The sequence below is a fragment of the Lotus japonicus genome, chromosome 2, assembly GCF_012489685.1.
Source record: "Lotus japonicus ecotype B-129 chromosome 2, LjGifu_v1.2".
Taxonomy (NCBI): domain Eukaryota; kingdom Viridiplantae; phylum Streptophyta; class Magnoliopsida; order Fabales; family Fabaceae; genus Lotus; species Lotus japonicus.
The window spans coordinates 3,831,880-3,851,490 of record NC_080042.1 but is presented as its reverse complement, the minus strand read 5'-3'; the positions used below and the strand labels follow the sequence as shown (position 1 = coordinate 3,851,490).

General features: G+C 35.4%; 1 protein-coding gene across 1 annotated transcript; it reads left to right on the top strand.

Annotated features, from left to right (window-relative positions):
• Nucleotides 1-3,046: 3,046 nt before the first annotated feature.
• Nucleotides 3,047-17,596, top strand: LOC130735931 (histone-lysine N-methyltransferase EZA1-like). Its single transcript, XM_057587800.1, has 19 exons — nucleotides 3,047-3,085; nucleotides 3,829-3,930; nucleotides 4,267-4,538; nucleotides 4,733-4,906; nucleotides 5,000-5,084; nucleotides 5,207-5,362; nucleotides 5,463-5,510; nucleotides 5,590-5,661; nucleotides 6,019-6,223; nucleotides 6,295-6,345; nucleotides 6,428-6,617; nucleotides 11,057-11,204; nucleotides 13,700-13,917; nucleotides 14,309-14,440; nucleotides 14,548-14,635; nucleotides 14,728-14,775; nucleotides 14,849-14,977; nucleotides 16,681-16,758; nucleotides 17,116-17,596. The coding sequence occupies exons 1-19, from the start codon at nucleotides 3,047-3,049 to the stop codon at nucleotides 17,311-17,313; spliced, it is 2,433 nt and encodes an 810-aa protein (XP_057443783.1). The 3' UTR covers nucleotides 17,314-17,596.
• The last annotated feature ends 2,015 nt before the right edge of the window (nucleotides 17,597-19,611 follow it).

Sequence of the window (19,611 nt, the reverse complement as noted above, 5' to 3'; positions counted from 1 at the left end):
CCTAAGGTTCTAGCTACTTATCCCATATTTTATCCTACCTTGTCCTTGGCCCCATTACAACCTTTAAAAGCCCTTTTTGATCTTTATGTGCATGTGTTTTTGATTGTTGATGTTAGCGTCTTGTCAAGCCTATGGTAGTGTTTGTTCTCATGAAGTGCCTTGAGCGTAAACACAAACCGTAAACACTTGAGTGTAAACACTTTGAGAGCATAACTTGTGAGGTTCTATCATCTTTGTTCTCACCTCTTGGTTTGATGGGTTACTTTACATGCTTGGATGTTTGGATGATATTCATGGATTTCTTGTCTCTTTGATTCTTCACTTGATTTTGCCAATTTCTCTACATTTCCTAGGATTCATTGTTAAGTATGTGATCTTTTAGGTTATTGCATGATTCACTTCCAGTTACAAATTGGTTTTCATGTTCTTAATTCTTCATTTTGCCCAGGAGTGCAAAAGGCTAAGTGTGGGGGTATTTGATGAGCAATATTTTACCCATTTTATATAGCCTTAATTTGTCATTATTAATGATTATTCGTAATTAATTGACCTTGCTTGACAAAGATTTCTATTATTTGGTCTAATTACGTTTATTCTTATTTTCAGGTTTTATTTGACATCAAGGGCATTTTGGGGAATTGCGGAATGAAGATTTGATTGTGCTGGAGTGAAGATTGTATTTTAGGAAAATTTAGGATTTAATTTCGGAATAAATTAAGTTTGATATCTTTCAGATTCAAACTTATTTAGGTTGTTATTTTAAAACTCTATCTTTAGGATTTGTTAGGATTTGATTTTGATATCTTTTAGGATTTGATTTTGATTTTTGATTAGGATTTGTGATCTCAGCTCCTATTTAAGGGTTTGTGCTGAGAGAAACAAGAACCTTTTACCTTCTACATTATTATTTTATGCAATTTCGAATTTCAGTTATATTAGAGCTCTGCTAGGGTTTTATGCTTTTAATCCCTATTCTCTTCTCCAATATAGTTGTTGAATTCGCCCCATCCATGGAAGGCTAATTCCTTTCGAACGAATTCCTTTGCAAAGTATATCGCGCTCTTGAGGTATAGTGCTTAATAAAATTCAACTGATTAGTTTTCTTCATCTCTAATTCTGGCTTAGGTTTGCTTAATTCCTTAGGTTCACGAATTAAAAGACAGCTCAGTAGGAGCCGTTGATCGTCGCAATCGCCAATCTGGTTCCTTGATCGCCTCACGCCACAAGACCACTCGCCGACTTGTGGACTTGTGAACTTGTGGACTTATGATGTCATAGATCTAGGACCTTGTATGGATATGCGGTTCAAACGCCATGTTGGCGACCTATGATAAATGAATGCCTTAGAATCTAGATAGGCTTAGAAGGTTGTTAAGCTTTTTAAGACACGCTCGGCTTTCGTGCCTTAAGCATGTTGTCTTGTGGACTTTTGGACCGGGCGAGCCCCTATAGGGGCAACACCCTAGGTTTTCCCGCCCGTAGGCGGGTCGCTTGGCTTAAAACTTGGGCCTGTTTGCATGGCCCAATTGGCCCCTAGGATAGGTTAATGCGCGGGGGGCCATACCCCCTATAAATAGGAAGCGGTTATCAATTGTAAGGGACTTTTGGCTCATTTCTAAATAATATATGTGAAATTCAGTTACTCTCTTTCTCTCTAATCTTTCTCTCTTGTGCAATCACTCTACACTCTAGGTACTACCCTATCTCACAATGTTCCATCCCGGAACAAAAATCATTAAAATATAGAAAAATTCTAAAAACTACATAAAATAGTGAAGTGCATGGAATAATCCAAAAGTGATAAAAAATGACCAAAATACCCTAAATAATACTTTAAAATGCATGCAAATAAACTAGAAAAATAACTTAGACACCCGGGTCATCACACCCCTATACTCAACGGTAACTTGTCGTCAAGCGGAAACTTAGGAAAGCTTGTCCTCAAGCAAAGATAAATCAATTCCAAATCAATTGTCTACACTTCAAAACACAAGATACACAACTACAAAGAAAGACCCAGGTCAATGACAAACTAGTCAAGAGAAATAAGAAATTTAATAAAGAAAGAGTGAAACCAAGAGAAAGTGAGAAAAAGAGTTCACAGAAAAAACTCACAAACATGTACAACCTTCAATTATTTTGTGCATCTGACATGCAAACATTATGCATCAGTTCTAATAATCAATCAAACCAAGATAAGACAGTAGCATGCTATGCAACAAAGAAGAGATTTACAAGGGTTGTAACGTGGCCATAGTGTTACTTCAGGTAGGATAATAAAAAGGGAAAGAACAAGAGGCAACACACACAAAAACTGTCGAGTGATCCAATTTAACTTTGTATTTCAGAGCATTTATTTGCAAGCACCAAAGTTTAATCCTCTCTTTTTTTATTTTTTTCTTGCATGTTGGTCTTTATTTATTTATTTATTTTTTTTGCATCAGGGAAACAAGAAACTTATTGAAATACATTGGAAATAGGTTATAAATAAGCATAATCTCTTATTCGTAGGCTAATCTAAATAGTTTACAATAATTATCTCAAAATATATTATATGTAGGTTATAAGCTATAAGATAAGATGAAGTAAGATATTTCAAACAAGGGCATGGTTAATGTGATGGGAAAAGAAGAAAAAGATGAGAAGATAAAGTGTGTGAGAATAGGATGAAAGAGAAAAAGAGGTGTGGATATATGAAAGTTGTAACTAAAATATAATAACTTAACATTTTCATTATTTCAATAATTTTTCAATTTTAGGAAAAAAAATATCTTTAGAAAGTAATAAATATCTTTCATATTTGAATAAATGAAATATATTTATTTTTATTAAATAGATTTCTTATCATATACATTAAAGAATAAGAAGAATTATAAATATATTTTGAATAGTGCACAAAGAGTTGTAGAAATGATATTGCTTTGGTGGTAGCTTTATCACTAAGTGTGCTCATCTTCTTCTTTTAAAACCCCTAACATTCATGTAGTCTTATCTTCGTTTCTTTCTCGATTCACTCATTTCATCCAAGTCTTTGCGCAACGCACACATGTTCTCTAGTGCCACCTTATTCACTGATGAACCTCGTGTAAGTTACTCTTTCGATGATTATCTCTCTCTCTCTCTCTCTCTATTTCTTCAATTCATTTTTTTTTTGACAGATTTATTTCATCTACTGAATCAACATCCAAATTGTACACTAGAATTCAGTTCACCAACATTATGTTCAATGTATCAGACAATTAATGTTGTAATCTAAAATACACTTTATTCTTATCTTTCCCATCACTTTGATTTTAAATATCCCTATGTGTTTTATCATGGATTGTTCCTTTCAGAAACGACACACTATTCATTTTCTTCATCACATGAGAACTGCACTTATCATGCATTACTTATGTGCATTTAACCAAACATGATATAGTAGGAGAATATGATTTTATTTATTTGTTAATTTTTTTTTTAGATTTATGTGTTGATATTAAATTTGCGTTTAACCAAACATGACACAGTATGAGAATATGATTTTATTTATTTGTTTAAATTTTATTTTACGTAGATTTATATTGAACAACACTTTGTTCCTCTCTTTCTTATCACTTTAATTTTAAATTTCCCTCTGTCTTTTATCATGAATAGTTCCTTTAAGAAATAATACACCGTTCATTTCTTCATCACAAGAGAATTTAACTTATTATGCATTACTTATCTACGTTTAACCAAATATGACATAGTAGGAAAATATGATTTTATTAATTATTTTATGTAGATTTTTGTGTTGATATTATGAAAATAGTTTTTAATAATTTATTCTATGAATAATATTTACAGGAACAACATCGAGAGGAAACAACATATGATATTGGAATCTTGGAGAAGAAGTTAAAGTTGTTGATAAAGAAAATCAAGGATGAGCGAAAACAATCGATTAAAGTAAGTTTTCCATTTGGATAGCTCAATCTTACTTCTTTTTGTGGAATTATTGGAGCATTTTTGGACTTTTATTAGGGGAATAGGGTAATACCGTAGTTAAAAAAAATAATCTAAACTAAAGCATATTGAAAATTATCTATTAGACCATCGTATTGATCTATCCTATTTTTTTGTTGCAACTACCTCTTTCACTTTATTAGCATTTTGATCACATAGTTATTTCTCAATGAATGTTTATTTTCCTTTGATTTCAACATACACTATGGAAAAGGGTTATTTTTTATCACCTGAATGGAGCACATACGAATAATCTTTGTTTTTTTTATTTTGCCTCAGGAAAAAATTAAGAGGAATGAGGAGAATATACAATGTCAGGTTTCTACTGTCATCTCTGCAATATCAAGAAAGGACTCGTTACAAGCAGACAGAAATACCAATCAAATGCTTTCTTCAAGAATTAACCAACCTTTATGTAAGCTCAATGGTTTCTTTCAAGGTTTGGGAGAGAAAGATGACATCTACATTCACAATGTACCATTTGTGACAACTATCAAGATTCCATACATTGAAAAATTACCACCCTTTACAAGTTGGGTTTATTTGGCTAGGTGAGTTTTACTTCTAAGTTCCAAAGATTTTCCCCCTTGATGTACAATTTTTTCTAAGTTGACATACATGCTCATGCTCCTGGAATTATGTTCTTTTATTTAATAGAAATTAAATGCCAAGTTTTATTGATTAATCCTTATGGTGATTGTGATATGTATAATTTTTCCTTTCTAAAATCCTTCATGCGAAATAGAAATCAGAAAATGGTGGAAGATGAATCAGTTATCGGAAGAATACAAATATATTATGATAAAAAAGAAGGTGAGACAAAGATAGTCAGTGACAGTGACGGTGACAATGACGAGGATTTACAGGAACCTGAGGAAGCTAAGCATGACTTTTCACAGGGCGAAGACCAATTTCTCTGGTATATTAACATAGAGAAGCTATACTTACATGCTACAAATCTCAAACTTCTCATTTACTAAAATACTATATATCTTGATCATTTATTATTTAGGATGGCATTTGAGGAAAATGGGTTAACTGAGGATGTGTTGACTATGGTTAGCGAGTATGTTGGGTGTACCATTTCAAAAATTCAGGTAAATTTGAATAACTCATGGATGTGATTATATGCTAGGTGGGTGTTAATTCTAATCTTTTGTTAAAACATAAGTCACACAATGTAGATGACATAGACATTTTTTCCAATTAAAATATGCAGGATAGGTATAAACATCTCAAGGAAGAGAACATGAGAAGGATGAATCAACATTCTGAATATTTTGGAGTGACAGAATCTAATTTTGGCATATGTTTGGAGAAAAGCTTGAGTGCTTCTTTAGATACTCTTGATAACATATTCTGCCGCCAATGCTTAGTACATACAATAACATTATCTTTTTTATTTTTGTTATCATCATGGTTCTAATGTGGCATTAAATATTATCTGTTTATGATTTTGTTATTTTCTCCAACAGGTTTATCATTGTCCTCTACATGGTTGTTCTCAACCTTTAATATATCCTGTAAGAACCATTGTTTTATGTTCTTTTCAATTCGGTATGTCTTTCCATTAATATATTAATGTGATATTTTACTTTACAGAGTGAAAAGCAACTATTTTGGTTTGAGCCTGAAGGTGACAAGAAACCATGTAGTGATCAGTGTTACCTTCAGGTATACATTAATCTTCTCTTAAGGTCTAGGATTTTAAAATAACTTTTAATATTTTGATGTCGGGTCCAGGGTTCACAACATTTTTAATTTCAAAATAATGCAAAAATGATGTTGTGAAATTATTTTTTCTCAACTGTTATTCTATGCGAGAAACTTTAAAGGATGACATCTTTATTATAAGCGATTTGTTGATTTGTATTGGAATTAATTCATCAATAACATATGCTCTCTTTTTCATTTAAGATTAAAAATTCTACTTATGTATCTAACCCCAAGAGCTATGAGTCATCTACGTTTATATTATCTTTGATAGGAAATGTGTGACCACCAACTGGTCTCTGTTTCATTTTCTTGCAGTTCAAGGATATCAATGTTTTATTACAAGATACTAGTCAAGAGTCTTTACAGGGTGAAAAAAGTAAAACAGTGGAAGAGGTAGATGTGATATTAGAACCTTTTGGTGTAAAAGAGACTGGTGATCAGAGTAATAAAGCCATCTTGCAGAAAGAAAGACACAATTATATTCATAATGATCTCAAATCAGATGTTCCTATATTTAAAGGTATGGGAAAACAAAAGGTCGCATATTTGACTCAATGTTATGTTACTTGACATTGTAACCTGATGATATAGGTACCACAAGTGATGATTATAAAAGGAACTTAAGTTTAAGTTTTGATACTTGTAATGAAGAAACTCACACAAGTACTTGTGCATCTTAAAATTTTGTTTTTAACATACTTAAAGTAAATTTTGATAGTTTCAGGTAGCATATGTGATGGCGAGCATGAGAAGGGTATTGAGAATGGACAACAAGATGTCACAAAGGCGATAGAATTTGAGCAGTTGTCCCATTCAATGGAGTTGCAAGTTGATGGCATGCTAGGGGTCGCAGACTGGAAACCTCTTGAGAAAGAATTGTATTTGAAGGGAGTAGAAATCTTTGGAAGCAATAGGTACGGTCTTTCTACTTTTTCACCTCACAATTATAACACTTAGACAAATTAAAGTAATACTTAGGTTTTTTAGATAAGCCAAAATTGATATAAAATGAAGTATTATGGGTACTTCAACCAAATACAAGTTAGAAAAAAAAGTTAGCAAGAGAGCCAACTACTAATAGGAAGAAACAGAGCTATATGAGGAGCCACCCAACTAAAATTATCATAAGGCAGCGCCTAGCTTCTACAAAGCAAACCCTATTACCCAACATCACCAGAAATAAAAAGGATTCAATACTAGAGAGCATTTCCACTAGAAGTCATATGCCTTTAAGTCCAACGAATCCTGCTATTGAGGGATATGTCACGTGATATTATCATGTGGAGAAACAATGATTTTGTACCCCTTTGATATCGGGCCTAAAAACATACAGGTCATAGAGAGGAAATTAAATAAAACGATTGTGTCCGCCATTCGTAGAGCGTACAATGGAAGCATTTTACTCTTCTTATGAGCCAACTCCATGATTTGAATTGAATCTCATCCAACAACTTGTCACTGTCCACTTGATAATTACTAAAAATGCAAGTATTTCTGAGATTCTAGATTGACCATGTTATAGCTATCCACACCACACATGCTCCTTGTTTCAGTGATTTCGACCACCAAGGATAAATATGCTGCAAAAATTGTTCCCTTCTAGCCATTGTGAGTACCGTGGAGAAACTAAACCATTTATAACAGGCCATCCAAACATCCCATACTTCCGGGCAAGAGAAAAGGAGATGGGAACAAGTTTCCTTCTATGACGCACAAAAGGGGCACAATGCTTCAGTGTGTGACAGGATCACTTGTCTCTTCTTGAGATTGGCTCGAGTTTGAATTTTATCATGGATTACCTTCCATGTGAATGCCAATGCATTTGATGGAGCAGGGACGCACCACACACTCTTGAAGATATCAACACCTATGTCGGTACCCGAAGCTTACAAACTCGCATAAGCAGATTGAACAGTATAGGTTCGCTCTGGGTTAGCTAACCAGAGCCATTTATCTAAAGATGGCACAAACGCTTGCAGGTTATTCAACATCTGGTTAAGTAGATTCAATTCACAATCCCTTAAAGCCCTTCTCCAAGTAAACCACAACACCCAAGTTCCATGTTGCCAAGAGCCCACCTCCTTGATACATCATTTCTTTTGTGTAGATAAGGAGAAAAGTCTTGGGTATCTATCACAAAATTTCAGGTCATGGAGCCACCCATATAACCAAAACAGAGTTTAATTCCCTTCTCCTACTTTCCTACATAGTTGATTCTCAAACCATATGTCATTCCCTTCTGGAAAGCACATAAGCTTCAAGTCTTGCCACCAAATAGAAGCCTTAGAAGCATTTGGACCTATAGATTTTTCCCAAAGTACCTTGTGCCACAAGCTGTCCTTCTCATTCAAAAACCGCCACCTCCATTTTCCCATTAGCGCTTTATTGAATCTTCCACAATATTTGATTCCCAAGCCTCCTTCTTCTTTTGGTCTGCAAATCTTTTCCCAACTTATTCATGCTATCTTATTGTTGCCCTCTACACCTGCCCACAAGAATCTTCTCAAGATCTTATTGCATTTGTTAATAATAATGGTTGAGGCATTAATGAAAGAAAGAAAAAAGAGAGGGATTGAAGATAAAACACTTTTTAACAAGCAAATCCTTCCTCCAAAAGACAACACTTTGGTCTTCCATGAAGCTAGTCTTTTCCTTACTCTTGATACTACCGGTTCCCAAAACGCAACCCTTCTAGGATTTCCAAGGTACTTATCTGGGGTACCATCAACCGTGCAATGCAAAGAGGCAGCAAAAGCTATTCAGAATATTATCCCCAACTGCTACCGCTATCAATTTGCTCTTAGAGAAGTTAACCTTCAATCCAGAGGCCAATTCAAAGCATCTCAAGACAAACTTGAAGGTCAAAACATTTTGTGTCGTTGCTTCACCAATAAAGAGGGTATCATCTGCAACCCGTACCATCGACACTTCCACTTATGAATTACTTCCTAACTTGAATCCTGTAAATTTGTGAAGATGAACAGCCTTCTTGAGAACGCCATTGAGGCCTTCGGCTACCACTAGGAAAAGGAATGGAGCCAATGGATCTCCTTGCCGAAGGCCTTTCCACATTTTAAACTCTGGGACAGGACTACCATTAACTAACACCCCTTTATCAAGTTTATCCATTGACTGCAGAAATTTATTCTATGTAGCATATACAAGAGAAAGTCTCATCTAACTGAGTCGTAAGCCTTCTCATAATCCAGCTTGAAGGTGAGCGTTGGGTTTTTCTTCTTCTTTGCTTCATCCACAACTTCATTGACGATCATAACACTATCCAACATGTTCCTCCCCCCGAGGAAAGCAAATCGATTCACATCAATCCGCTTGGGCTGCACCATTTTCAACCTTTTCGACAGAATCTTCGACACAGTTTTATAAATTCTACCCACAAGAGAGATGGGTCTAAACTCGTTTATCCCCACCGGAGATTCAATTTTTGGAATAAATGCTATGAAGGAAGGAAGAATTGCTTCCTTTAGGCCACACACCTCTCATATATAAATCATGTGGTACCTTTTTATGTCCAAGTGTACCAGATGCTATGAATATTTTTGAACTTGAAGTTATAACTGTCTGGCTCAGGGCTTCTATCTCCATCACAGTCCCTAATTGCTTCCTTAATTTCCTTCATTTCAAGCGGTGCCTTAAGGAAGGTATTATCAGCCTGAGACAAATGATTGAAATAGATCCCATCAAGCTTTAGTGCCGCCTCATTATCCTTGCCAAACTTATTCTCAAAGAACTCTTTCACCTTTAATTTTACCGTTTTTGGTTCTTCATACCAAACACCATCAACATTAAGGCCCACAATAGCATTCTTTCTCCTTTTCCACCTAATAAGAGATTGTAAGTATTTTGATTTGGGATCCCCTTCCTTGATCCATCTTGTTCTTTATGGTAAAGAAGAGATTCATTAAGTCTAGCCACCTTCTAGAATTCAGATTGAATAACTCTCATTTCCCTTGTTTCTTCCTCCAACAACGACCTTTTCATATGCTTTTCTATCAATCCACTCAAGCTTGCGGGATAGCTCGTTCTCTTTTGTGGTTAGATCACCAAAGACTTTTGCGTTCCAAGTCTTTAAGCGAGCTTTAAGGGCCTTTAGCTTTTCCTTGAGGATGAACACGCCCCGAACGTGAAAGTGAAGATCGTTCCACTCCTTCTCTACAAAGGTTTTCAATCTAGGATCTTGTAACCAGCCATTGAGGGTCTAAAAGGGTTTGGGGCCCTAGTTATGCGTAGAGACGTTACGGATCAAAGGACAATGATCGGAAAAATCTCTACTCATGACATGGAGGAAATAGTTGGGCCATGCCTCCATCCATTCAATCAAATCAAGTGCTCTATCCAACCTACTATTCGCCTGACCATTCGGTCTAAACCAGGTATACTTTCTCCCTACCCAAGGTAAATCCAAAAGTTCCAAATCATTAATGAAACGATTGAAATATTTTGTGACTCAACGGAACGGGGCAAAATTAGTGGCTAAACCTCTTCTCTCCTCAGGGGAACATACAAAATTAAAATCCCCTAATATACACCAAAGATATGTTGTGAAGCTGGTCCTTAGTTCGGCAAGCTCTCCCCATTGCTGAACCTTCTCTAGTCGCGTACATGAATCATAGAAGCTGATAACAATACATGGCAGATCATTATCACCCCACTTTCCTCGCAATCAAATGAATCCCCTGCCTAAGTGTTTCTGAATAAGTTTGAAAGAACCTCTCTGCCAAAAACATAGAAAATCGCCACCCCTGTTAACTGCTGGTGTAGAGGTCCACTCGAATGAATCATCCCCCCCCCCCCCCAAAGAGCTCTGCACAATCTAACATCGATTGTCTCCAATTTGATTTCTTGGAAACAAGCAAAAATCAACTCCTACTTGATGATCAACTTGCGAATAATTCGCCATTTTATTATATTACCCAACCCTTTGACATTATACGAAAGAATCCTCATTGAATACCTGTCTCTTTCCTCCTTTGGCTTGCTCTAGCCGCCATTTCCTCTACATCCCTTTATTCCATACCGTGCATCCTAGCAATTAGAGTTTCCTCATCCCCTTGGTGTGTGACACCAAGCTCTTTCCCCACACTCCAAATATTTCTTGCTTCGGTTTACAAGTACTTAATTATCCCAGAACAATTTGTTACAATTCATAATACCTAAATCGGACAGAGAGTTGCTTAGAGAGAAAAAATATTGCCCAACCTCCTTTCGTTTTTCCTTTCCACTTGACCCCGGCCCATACGTAAATAATACTCTTTCCACGAATATCATATCTTTATATATTGTGTAGTAGGAACATTTTTCAAGTTTTGACTCATGTAGTGTTCATGCTCTGCAGTTGCTTAATATCCCGAAACTTACTTTCTGGCTTGAAGACTTGTATGGAAGTAACTAAGTACATGTACGCTGGTGAAATGTCCACGGCCAATGGATCCATACTAAGTTCAAGCATGGACAAAAATCAAGAAATGGATGCAACGTGCAAGGTGAGAAACACAGTTAAACATCAGTTAAACATCACTGGCCAATTACAAACTTACGAAGGTTACTTGTTTTGTTGTTTTTTTTTAATATATACCGTTTTTTTTAACTTAATATATACTTAAACATAGAATATTTGTTAACTTTATAAAATTTCATTTCAAAAAAACTTTAAAACTTAATAATATTATATCTATTATAATATTACATGTAATGAAATTTAAATCTGGGTATAAATTTAAGAGTTATAAAATAAGTATTAGTAATAAATGATATTTTAAATATTATTTTACTATTAACGGTTCGACCTGGTTCGATCTCGGTTGAACTTTTAAACTTTAAATTAATACTTTCACCGGTTCAATGACCGGTCCGGTTTTCAGAACATTGGTAAAACTTTTTGTGGATTATGAATATTGAATTCATAAAAATATCAACAACATAATTCTTTTCAGAATTGAATATCCATCATTTTACTGAATGATCTCAATTCCATGAAAATAAGATAATAAGATAAGAATTATAGTAATGATATATACACACCTCATTTTTAAAACTCTTCATTTCCACCTCTTTTTGTTTCTATCTCTCTCCTCTTATCATCTATCACATCTCATATTTTCTCTCCCTTACTTTTTCTTTTCTTCCTATCTCTCTCATCATTCCACCTCACACACCTCAAAAGAGAGGTGTGTGAGTAACATTACTCTACTAAAATCTATCATTCCAAAGCATCTAATCAGTCTCCTTGAATTCTACAATCTTCTCGGTTAGTTAGGCACTGTAACCTACAAAACCACACCGCTTCAGAATCGTGCTTCTTGCCTCTCTCACTAGAATGGGCCAAGATCCGAAAATCCACAGCTTCCGTAATAGTTGATTTGGGCTCTTTTAATCTTCATCCTAACAGTACTGGCCCAACATAAAACGTTGTAGCCTTGTCTTTGCTCGGGTGCTGGGGTGGAAGAAAAGGTTTCTCTCAAAGTGATGCAGCTGTCATTGACCAAAAAAAAAAAAAAAAAAAGTGATGCAGCTGTGAATGTGGAAAGGGGGTGTTTCATGCAGATTGTTTCACAGAGAGCTAGGAAAATATCTAAGTATAATTTTGGGCTTCATGGCTTTGGTGCCAAGTTCATATGATATCATCTGGTTATGCTGATTGTGCTGATTTTTCTTCTGGTTTATTGCTGTTTCATTTTTGTTTTTGCTGTTTTGTTCTTTTTCTCTCTTGCTGTTTTCGTTTAGTGCTCTTTGTATTTTGTAGGTCTTCCTTGCATCATCTGTTGCTATGCCTTTCCTTGTTTGGTTTGGCTTTTTGTTCTTGTCTACTCACCCATGAGAGAGTTGTTCTTATGCTTCCTTCTTCTGGGTTTAATAAATATACTTCTCTTTTAAAAAATAAATATTAGACATGAACATAAAGTGTACTTTAAAAGGCATCTATAAATACATGCTTCCGAAAATAAGACTCGATCTTTATGTACCACACTCTTAGTGCCTACTACAAGCCATATAACTCTGTTTATTCTATAGACTTTATCATATTTTTCTTGAATCTCATATCTCACAAGGTCTTTAACATGTACTTCTTCCTGCAAAGTTCTATTCAAAAATGCATATTTAACATTCATTTGTGATGGAATAGGAATATTCTTCCCGTAATTAAGCATGATTTATTGTAATTGTATTTATACCTAGGTTGATTTTACCTGTATATATACTCTGGTTACTGATCAATGAAAGCACGAAATTATTTCATAATCTTACATGGTATCAAGAGCATTGCATACTGTGCAAGCCGTTACTGGTATGAAATTGGATCCACACTTCTTTCTGCTGGTATATCTCCATAGTTCTGGCTTGGGCATTTTGAGTAGTTTGCAAAGTCAAGGACTGTCACTAGGGTTGCTTCCTTGTAATGCAAAATCTGTATTCTCTTAATTGATTTTTGGTTTGTACTGTTAGTGGATGGAAAGCTCCTACATGAGCTCTGTTTCTCCTCTGCTTTCTTTTTAGTTGTTGGCATGGCATATTTGCTAACTTCTCTCAATTGTTAATGGTTGGAGTACCCATAGTACTCCCCTTAATATCATTTTTGCTTACCTAAAACAAATCAAGAGCTTTGCATCCTCTGACCTAAGTTCTTTAATCTTTTTCCTTTTTTTCTTAATTCCCCTCTTATCCCTAGGCCACCGCTGCCTTCACCATTGCAGCCGCGCAAAAGGGATCGGTTGCACTTTTGAGCTAATGTCCATGAATGTTTCAGCTATGTTGTGTTCTTGGACTCTTGATAGTCTTAGGAGTTGTTCTTGTCTTTATGAAATTTTATCAATTGTAGAAGAAAGAAAATATAATTCCGAATTTTTGGCTTTTGGCAATTGAAATTCAATTTTGCAAAATTTCTTTGAACATATACGACCAATCTTTATGTAATGCTCTGTCTAATATTTTAGATACCACCCGATTAGTTTTTATTTTTTAATATGAGTTATGTTGTTAGGACCAAAAGAAGCCACAAAGGTCACGGTTGCTGTGGAAAAAGAAGAAAACTAAGAAGTTTAGGCATGCTTCAAAGTCTGGCCTCCCATCTACGTGGACAAGAATTAACAAGGGGAAACACCATATTTTTAAGCAGTATACGCCTTGTGAGTGCCAGGGAATGTGTGGAAAGCAATGCCCTTGTATTCAGGCTGGAACTTGCTGTGAAAAGTATTGTGGGTATGTTAATTTTCATATATGTATCATTTGTAGTAAAGGAACGTACCTATAGTTGCCTAATGTTTCATATTTCTCATTTGTATTGCCATTTTTATTGAAAACAACATCCATGAGATAACTAACCATAGGAGTATTCATGTTTAATTACCTTGGGTGATCAGGATAGATTTTCAAATATAGTCATACGCCTTTGAACTCAAACACTAGAGAAACAATGGTTTTCCTTCAAGTGCTACATATATACATCTATCACTTGCAATAAAAAGATATTTTTCAAGAAGAAGAAAATGAATTACATGTTCTCAAAGAATCTAAAATTGCATTTTCAACTTAACTAGTGAACTTAAGTAATTATTCTTTAAATGTAATAAATTATCTTTTCTACCTTCAGATGTTCAAAGCTCTGCAGAAATCGATTCAGAGGATGTCAATGTGCAAAGAGTCAATGTAGAAATCGACATTGTCCATGCTTTGCTGCAAACCGGGAATGTGACCCAGATGTCTGTCGAAATTGTTGGATTAGGTATTGCCGTTTCATATCGTTATGTGTTTCCTATTCCTATTATAACTATTTTAGTTATAACTGAGTGGAACTGACCTCTATCTGTACAATTCCTTTAAATTAAACAGTTGTGGCGATGGTTCATTAGGGGAGCCACCTCGACGTGAAGATGGTCAGTGTGGAAATATGTTGCTTCTTTTAAGGCAACGTCAAAGGGTTAGTAATTGTTTTAGTCTTTTAATTATAAGTATTTGATTCATGCATAAAGAAATATCTTGCATTATTTTCCTAATATGTGTACTTGTCAGATTCTATTGGGAAAATCTGATATTGCAGGATGGGGAGCCTTTTTAAAGGTTTGATGTCTCTAGTTTCTTTGTTTCAAATAATTTGAGCTTCTTCTCGTCACTAATTGATGACTTATTTCAGCACCCCGTGAACAAAAATGATTTCCTAGGAGAGTACACAGGTGAATTGGTGTCTGATACAGAAGCAGATGAGCGTGGGAAAGTATATTATAAAATAAACACCTCTTACATTTTCAACTTGAATGACCAGGCAAGTGTCTCCTATAAACTTTTTTTTCTTTTAACTTATGTTTGTTTTATCATCTCCTATAGATTTTGGTCATGTTTTGAAGAGCTCATTTGATTTTATCTTTCTAGTATAAGCACTTCTTAGTGTTTAAGTAGCTTATAAAAATAATTTATAACTTACCTTTAAGTTGTTTTGAGCTTATTAATTTTTTTTTTTATAAGCCATAAGAAATTAATTGAATATGAAGTACAAGGGGTATTTCAACCAAATACAAGAAGGAGGGAATGAAAAGAAAAACTAAAAGACAAAGAATACATGATTGAAGTCCAATGAAACCTCCTACTAGTGAAAGAAACTCACCACCCACCACCTCCTTGAGGGCAGATTAAAAAAATCGTGCCTCGTTAAAACCTTACCAGGGAAAACCCCCTTGGAAAAACCTGGTGAAGAAAAAAAAGTACATGATTTCAGTAAACAAGAGGTAGTCCACAAGGAGGACTTTACAAAAGTAGACATAGAGAAAACATATAGCACAAAGTAGCAGCAATCCACAGTTCTGTCCCATGATATTTAGGCCGTGCAGCAACCAGCAGAGCTAACAATAATTAATCATTGTAAGTAGACTTCGACAATCCACTAAGCTGACCTCCAATTGCCCTTCATGATAGACTAAATTAGGAGCAACGAGCCACCCTTGACCAACACAAGAAAAACAGCGTCCTGCATACTATTTCCAATTCAAAGAGCAAAATGCTGATAGAAAATTCAAAATAGGAGATAAGATAGAACAAAATAACAGAACCAAAATCTCAAATCAGAAAGGATTCTCCACGCAGAAAACACTCCATAAAGCCACACGGAGCCATAACTCCCATTAAATCAGCCAAGTTGACGAACGCAGCACCAAGGATTGGCCACCCACTCATAGTGAGAAACATGGAAATTTCATTCTCTTTCCTTCAACCAGATCCATGACTTAAATTGCACAAACTCAACAATCCTATCCCCTTCAAAAACAGCATTCTGGAAGATAATAGACTTACGGAAAAACCAGATAGCATTAATTATCGCCACCCATATGGCCATATCATAGTCACCGCTCTCTTAGCTTTAGGACCACCTGCAAAAAGCTCCCTGAATTGTGGAAAGTGAGGGATAGCCTCCATGTGAAGCACTGAACAAACCCCAAGCCAGTTTAGGATTTTCGACCAAATCTTCCAGCTATCAATGCAAACAAAAAACAGGTGACAGCAGGATTCCAAAGCACTGGAACAGAAAACACAGTTCAAGTTTGAGTTTGGAGGAATTGCGCTTCTTCTAGCCAAAGCATACTTTGTTTGAACTCTGTTTAGGAGCACCCTCCAAGCCAAAGCTATCGAATTTGAGGGTATTAACATAAAAATAAGTGCTTATATAAGTTTTTTAGTATGTCCAATTAACATAAGGATAAGACTTATGTCATAAGAGATAACTATTATAAGAACTTAATTAAGTTGGTTACCTAAAGATGCCATTGATTTTTCTTGTCATTTATACTTGGTTTTCATATGATGTAAGATTTCTAATCATGTACCTATAAGCTACTATTGTGCTAATTTTTAATTGATTTTTGTTAGTTTTCATCAACCTACCCCACCCCCAATATCTTATATGCACAAGGTACAATATATTTGGATTTCAAAATTTTGAAGTATTATATTAAACCTAGTTTCTGATTGTTTTAGTACGCTCTCGATGCTTACCGCAAAGGAAACAAGTTGAAATTCGCAAACCACTCTTCAAAACCCAATTGTTATGCTAAGGTAAGTACTTGAACTTCGACTTTAGGGAGATATGAAAACTTACTCCTCCTCTTAGTGAATTTTTCCCATCTTTAGTAGTATATATTCCCTTATTTAATCATGAATCTTGGATTATATAATGTATCCATCCGACCTAAATATATATTCCCTTGTCCATCCTATGTTCTCAAAATTTATAGTTAGCTTTTTACTTTTAAAATTTTATAAATGATACGAAAATTAAACATTAGAACTAGTTATTTTGAGAGGGAGAACTAGTTGTTCAACCTTACAAGAGGACCTTTAAATTTCTAAGTCGCTATACCCATAACTCAATTGTGTAGATTTTATAATTGGCTTTTTATATTTGTTTTATAGGTGCTTCTTGTTGCCGGGGATTATCGTGTAGGCATATTTGCAAAGGAACGTATTGAAGCTGGTGAAGAGATTTTCTATGATTATCACTACGAACCAGATCTTTCACCAGCTTGGGCTCTTAAAGACAAGGGTTCAAGTTCAAGTAGAGGCGAATCAAAAGTTTCTCGAGGAAGGGCAAAGAAACACCCTTCTTATTGAAGAACCACATAGCCAAGGTTCAGGGTTTGGGATTTACATTATCTTTAGTGAAACTAAATTTATGACATTCTATCATAAATACCCTGGAAGAACCTTCATGAGGATAAAAGTAACATATACTATTCTGCATAAAGTTGTAGAAATAATAAAAAAATAAAAAGGAAATAGGTTAAGCATTTCCTTATTGAGGACAAAATTTCCTTGAATTTGTTAACTAGAGTACAGAAGTTTGTTGAACATGTTCGTGGCATGTTTATTATTTTTGTTTATACTTCTTCCAGTATTTTGCAATTTTTGTGATTGTCACAAATATTTACCATTTCAATATGGTAAAAAGGAAAACAGATTTTAGTTACCTAATGTGATATCGTTAATAACAGTTATGTTGCTTCCTATCGTACGTAATTTGAGATAAAAAAAAAATTTAGTCGGTATGACCACGTCTGCAGATCTTAGTTAATTGAATTGCACCGAATTAAATTACTTTCACACCTCTTAAATAGGTGTAAAAGGTGGAGAAAAGAGAGATGGAAAGAAAAGAAGAAAGAGAAAGAGATGTGATAGGTGATATGATTGATAGAGAAGAAAGAGATAGAGAAAAAATGAAGGTGGAAATGAGGTGAGATGTGTGAACGTATCATAGCTACACTCGCACTCTCACACACTTCTCTTCTCACACACTCCACCTCTCACACATTCACACACTCACTAAGCTACTTTTTATATTAATACACATCGCATCTACTTTCGCACCCCACACTAATTTCTACAACACTCTTTTACTTTACTCTCAAATTCTTCTATTTTATCCACCGACAGCTACCATTGCTTAATAGCTTTGGCGCATCTCATACTCGACTCGTCTCATGCCCATCTTAATACTTGTACCTGAAAATATTAACCACTGGGAGGGAGTGTGCTTGGTGATAAATAGGCTTCCCACTTGGACTACCAGCATATTAGCTAATCATATGATTATCAATGTAAACATCCACACTCACAACCGTGCATATCAATATAATGCATCAATGTATGTGCATGCCACCTTATTCGGAGCCAACCACATTATCATTCACGGTTTTTCTAGTAAGCTACTCCCTCCGTTCCTAAATATAAGACATATTCCAAAAAATTGCGTTTATTAAGAAAGCACTTAATGTGACTAAATTAGTATATTGGTTTTTTAAAAATGCATACATTCTACCCTATTTACCCTTTGTCATTTTCTCTCACTAATAATCATTGCATTTATATCAAAAGTCATAGTTAGTTGGATTAGTAGTAATTAATGGTAGGTGGTAACTTTCGAATTGAAAACATACAATTAATGTGAGGGGTAAATATGGAAGAATACAAAACCTTTTGCTAGATTATTGTAAGAGGTCTTATATTTAGGAACATGAAAATTTTGAAACTAGGTCTTATAATTAGGAACGGAGGGAGTATCCACTAGCGAGTCATCGGGAAAAGGGAAGCGGTCATAATGGTGGTTGGTGCCTCACCATATTCACATCTCATGTGTAAATGCAGGTTCCTGAAGGAAAATTCTCCTTTCTCTAACTTTAGATTGCCGCTTGGGAACATACCAATCAACTATAACAGACTCTCCTTATTGAGCAATGATTGCCCTATTGACTTTCAATTGGGATGACGTAGTCCCTCATGCCTTCCCACTTCACTAGCTAGAACAAAAGGGATCCCAGATCTACGGTCTAGTGTTGAGTCATACCACTTAACCGTCCTCAGGAAACCTCATATCTGGGGTAACCGCCTTAGGTATCTCGAGCATCAACGTCGGGTGTACATCGGTGTCCCTATGGAAGTTTCCACGTGATCCTACTCCTTATTCCACCAACATTATGCATATGATGCATGTCATACAGATACACACAAGTATCAATCATCTTCATGACAACATCCTCTGTCAACTCTAACAAGATGTTAACTTTAACGAACATCTAGTAATTTTAAAAGGCATAGGTTCGTACACCATCTACTCCGACGGGCACATTCCATCTACTCTGATGGTCGTGATGCGTATAACCTCATATCTACCCTCTACTCTGATGAGGCATTGGCGTGTCAAAGGTTATCTCAGCACACCTCTGACTTGGATCTCTAGGAACGTAAACCTTCCTTTTGCCATGTGTTGTGAGCATCCACTATCCACGAAAAATTGTTGGTGCTTCTTCCGACCTGTTAAACAAATCTACAATAGGCACGATCATGTTTGTAGGTACCCAAATTTTCTTGGGTCTTGAAGGGTTAGTGGTACTTCTAGAAGGTGTCTTCTTATCT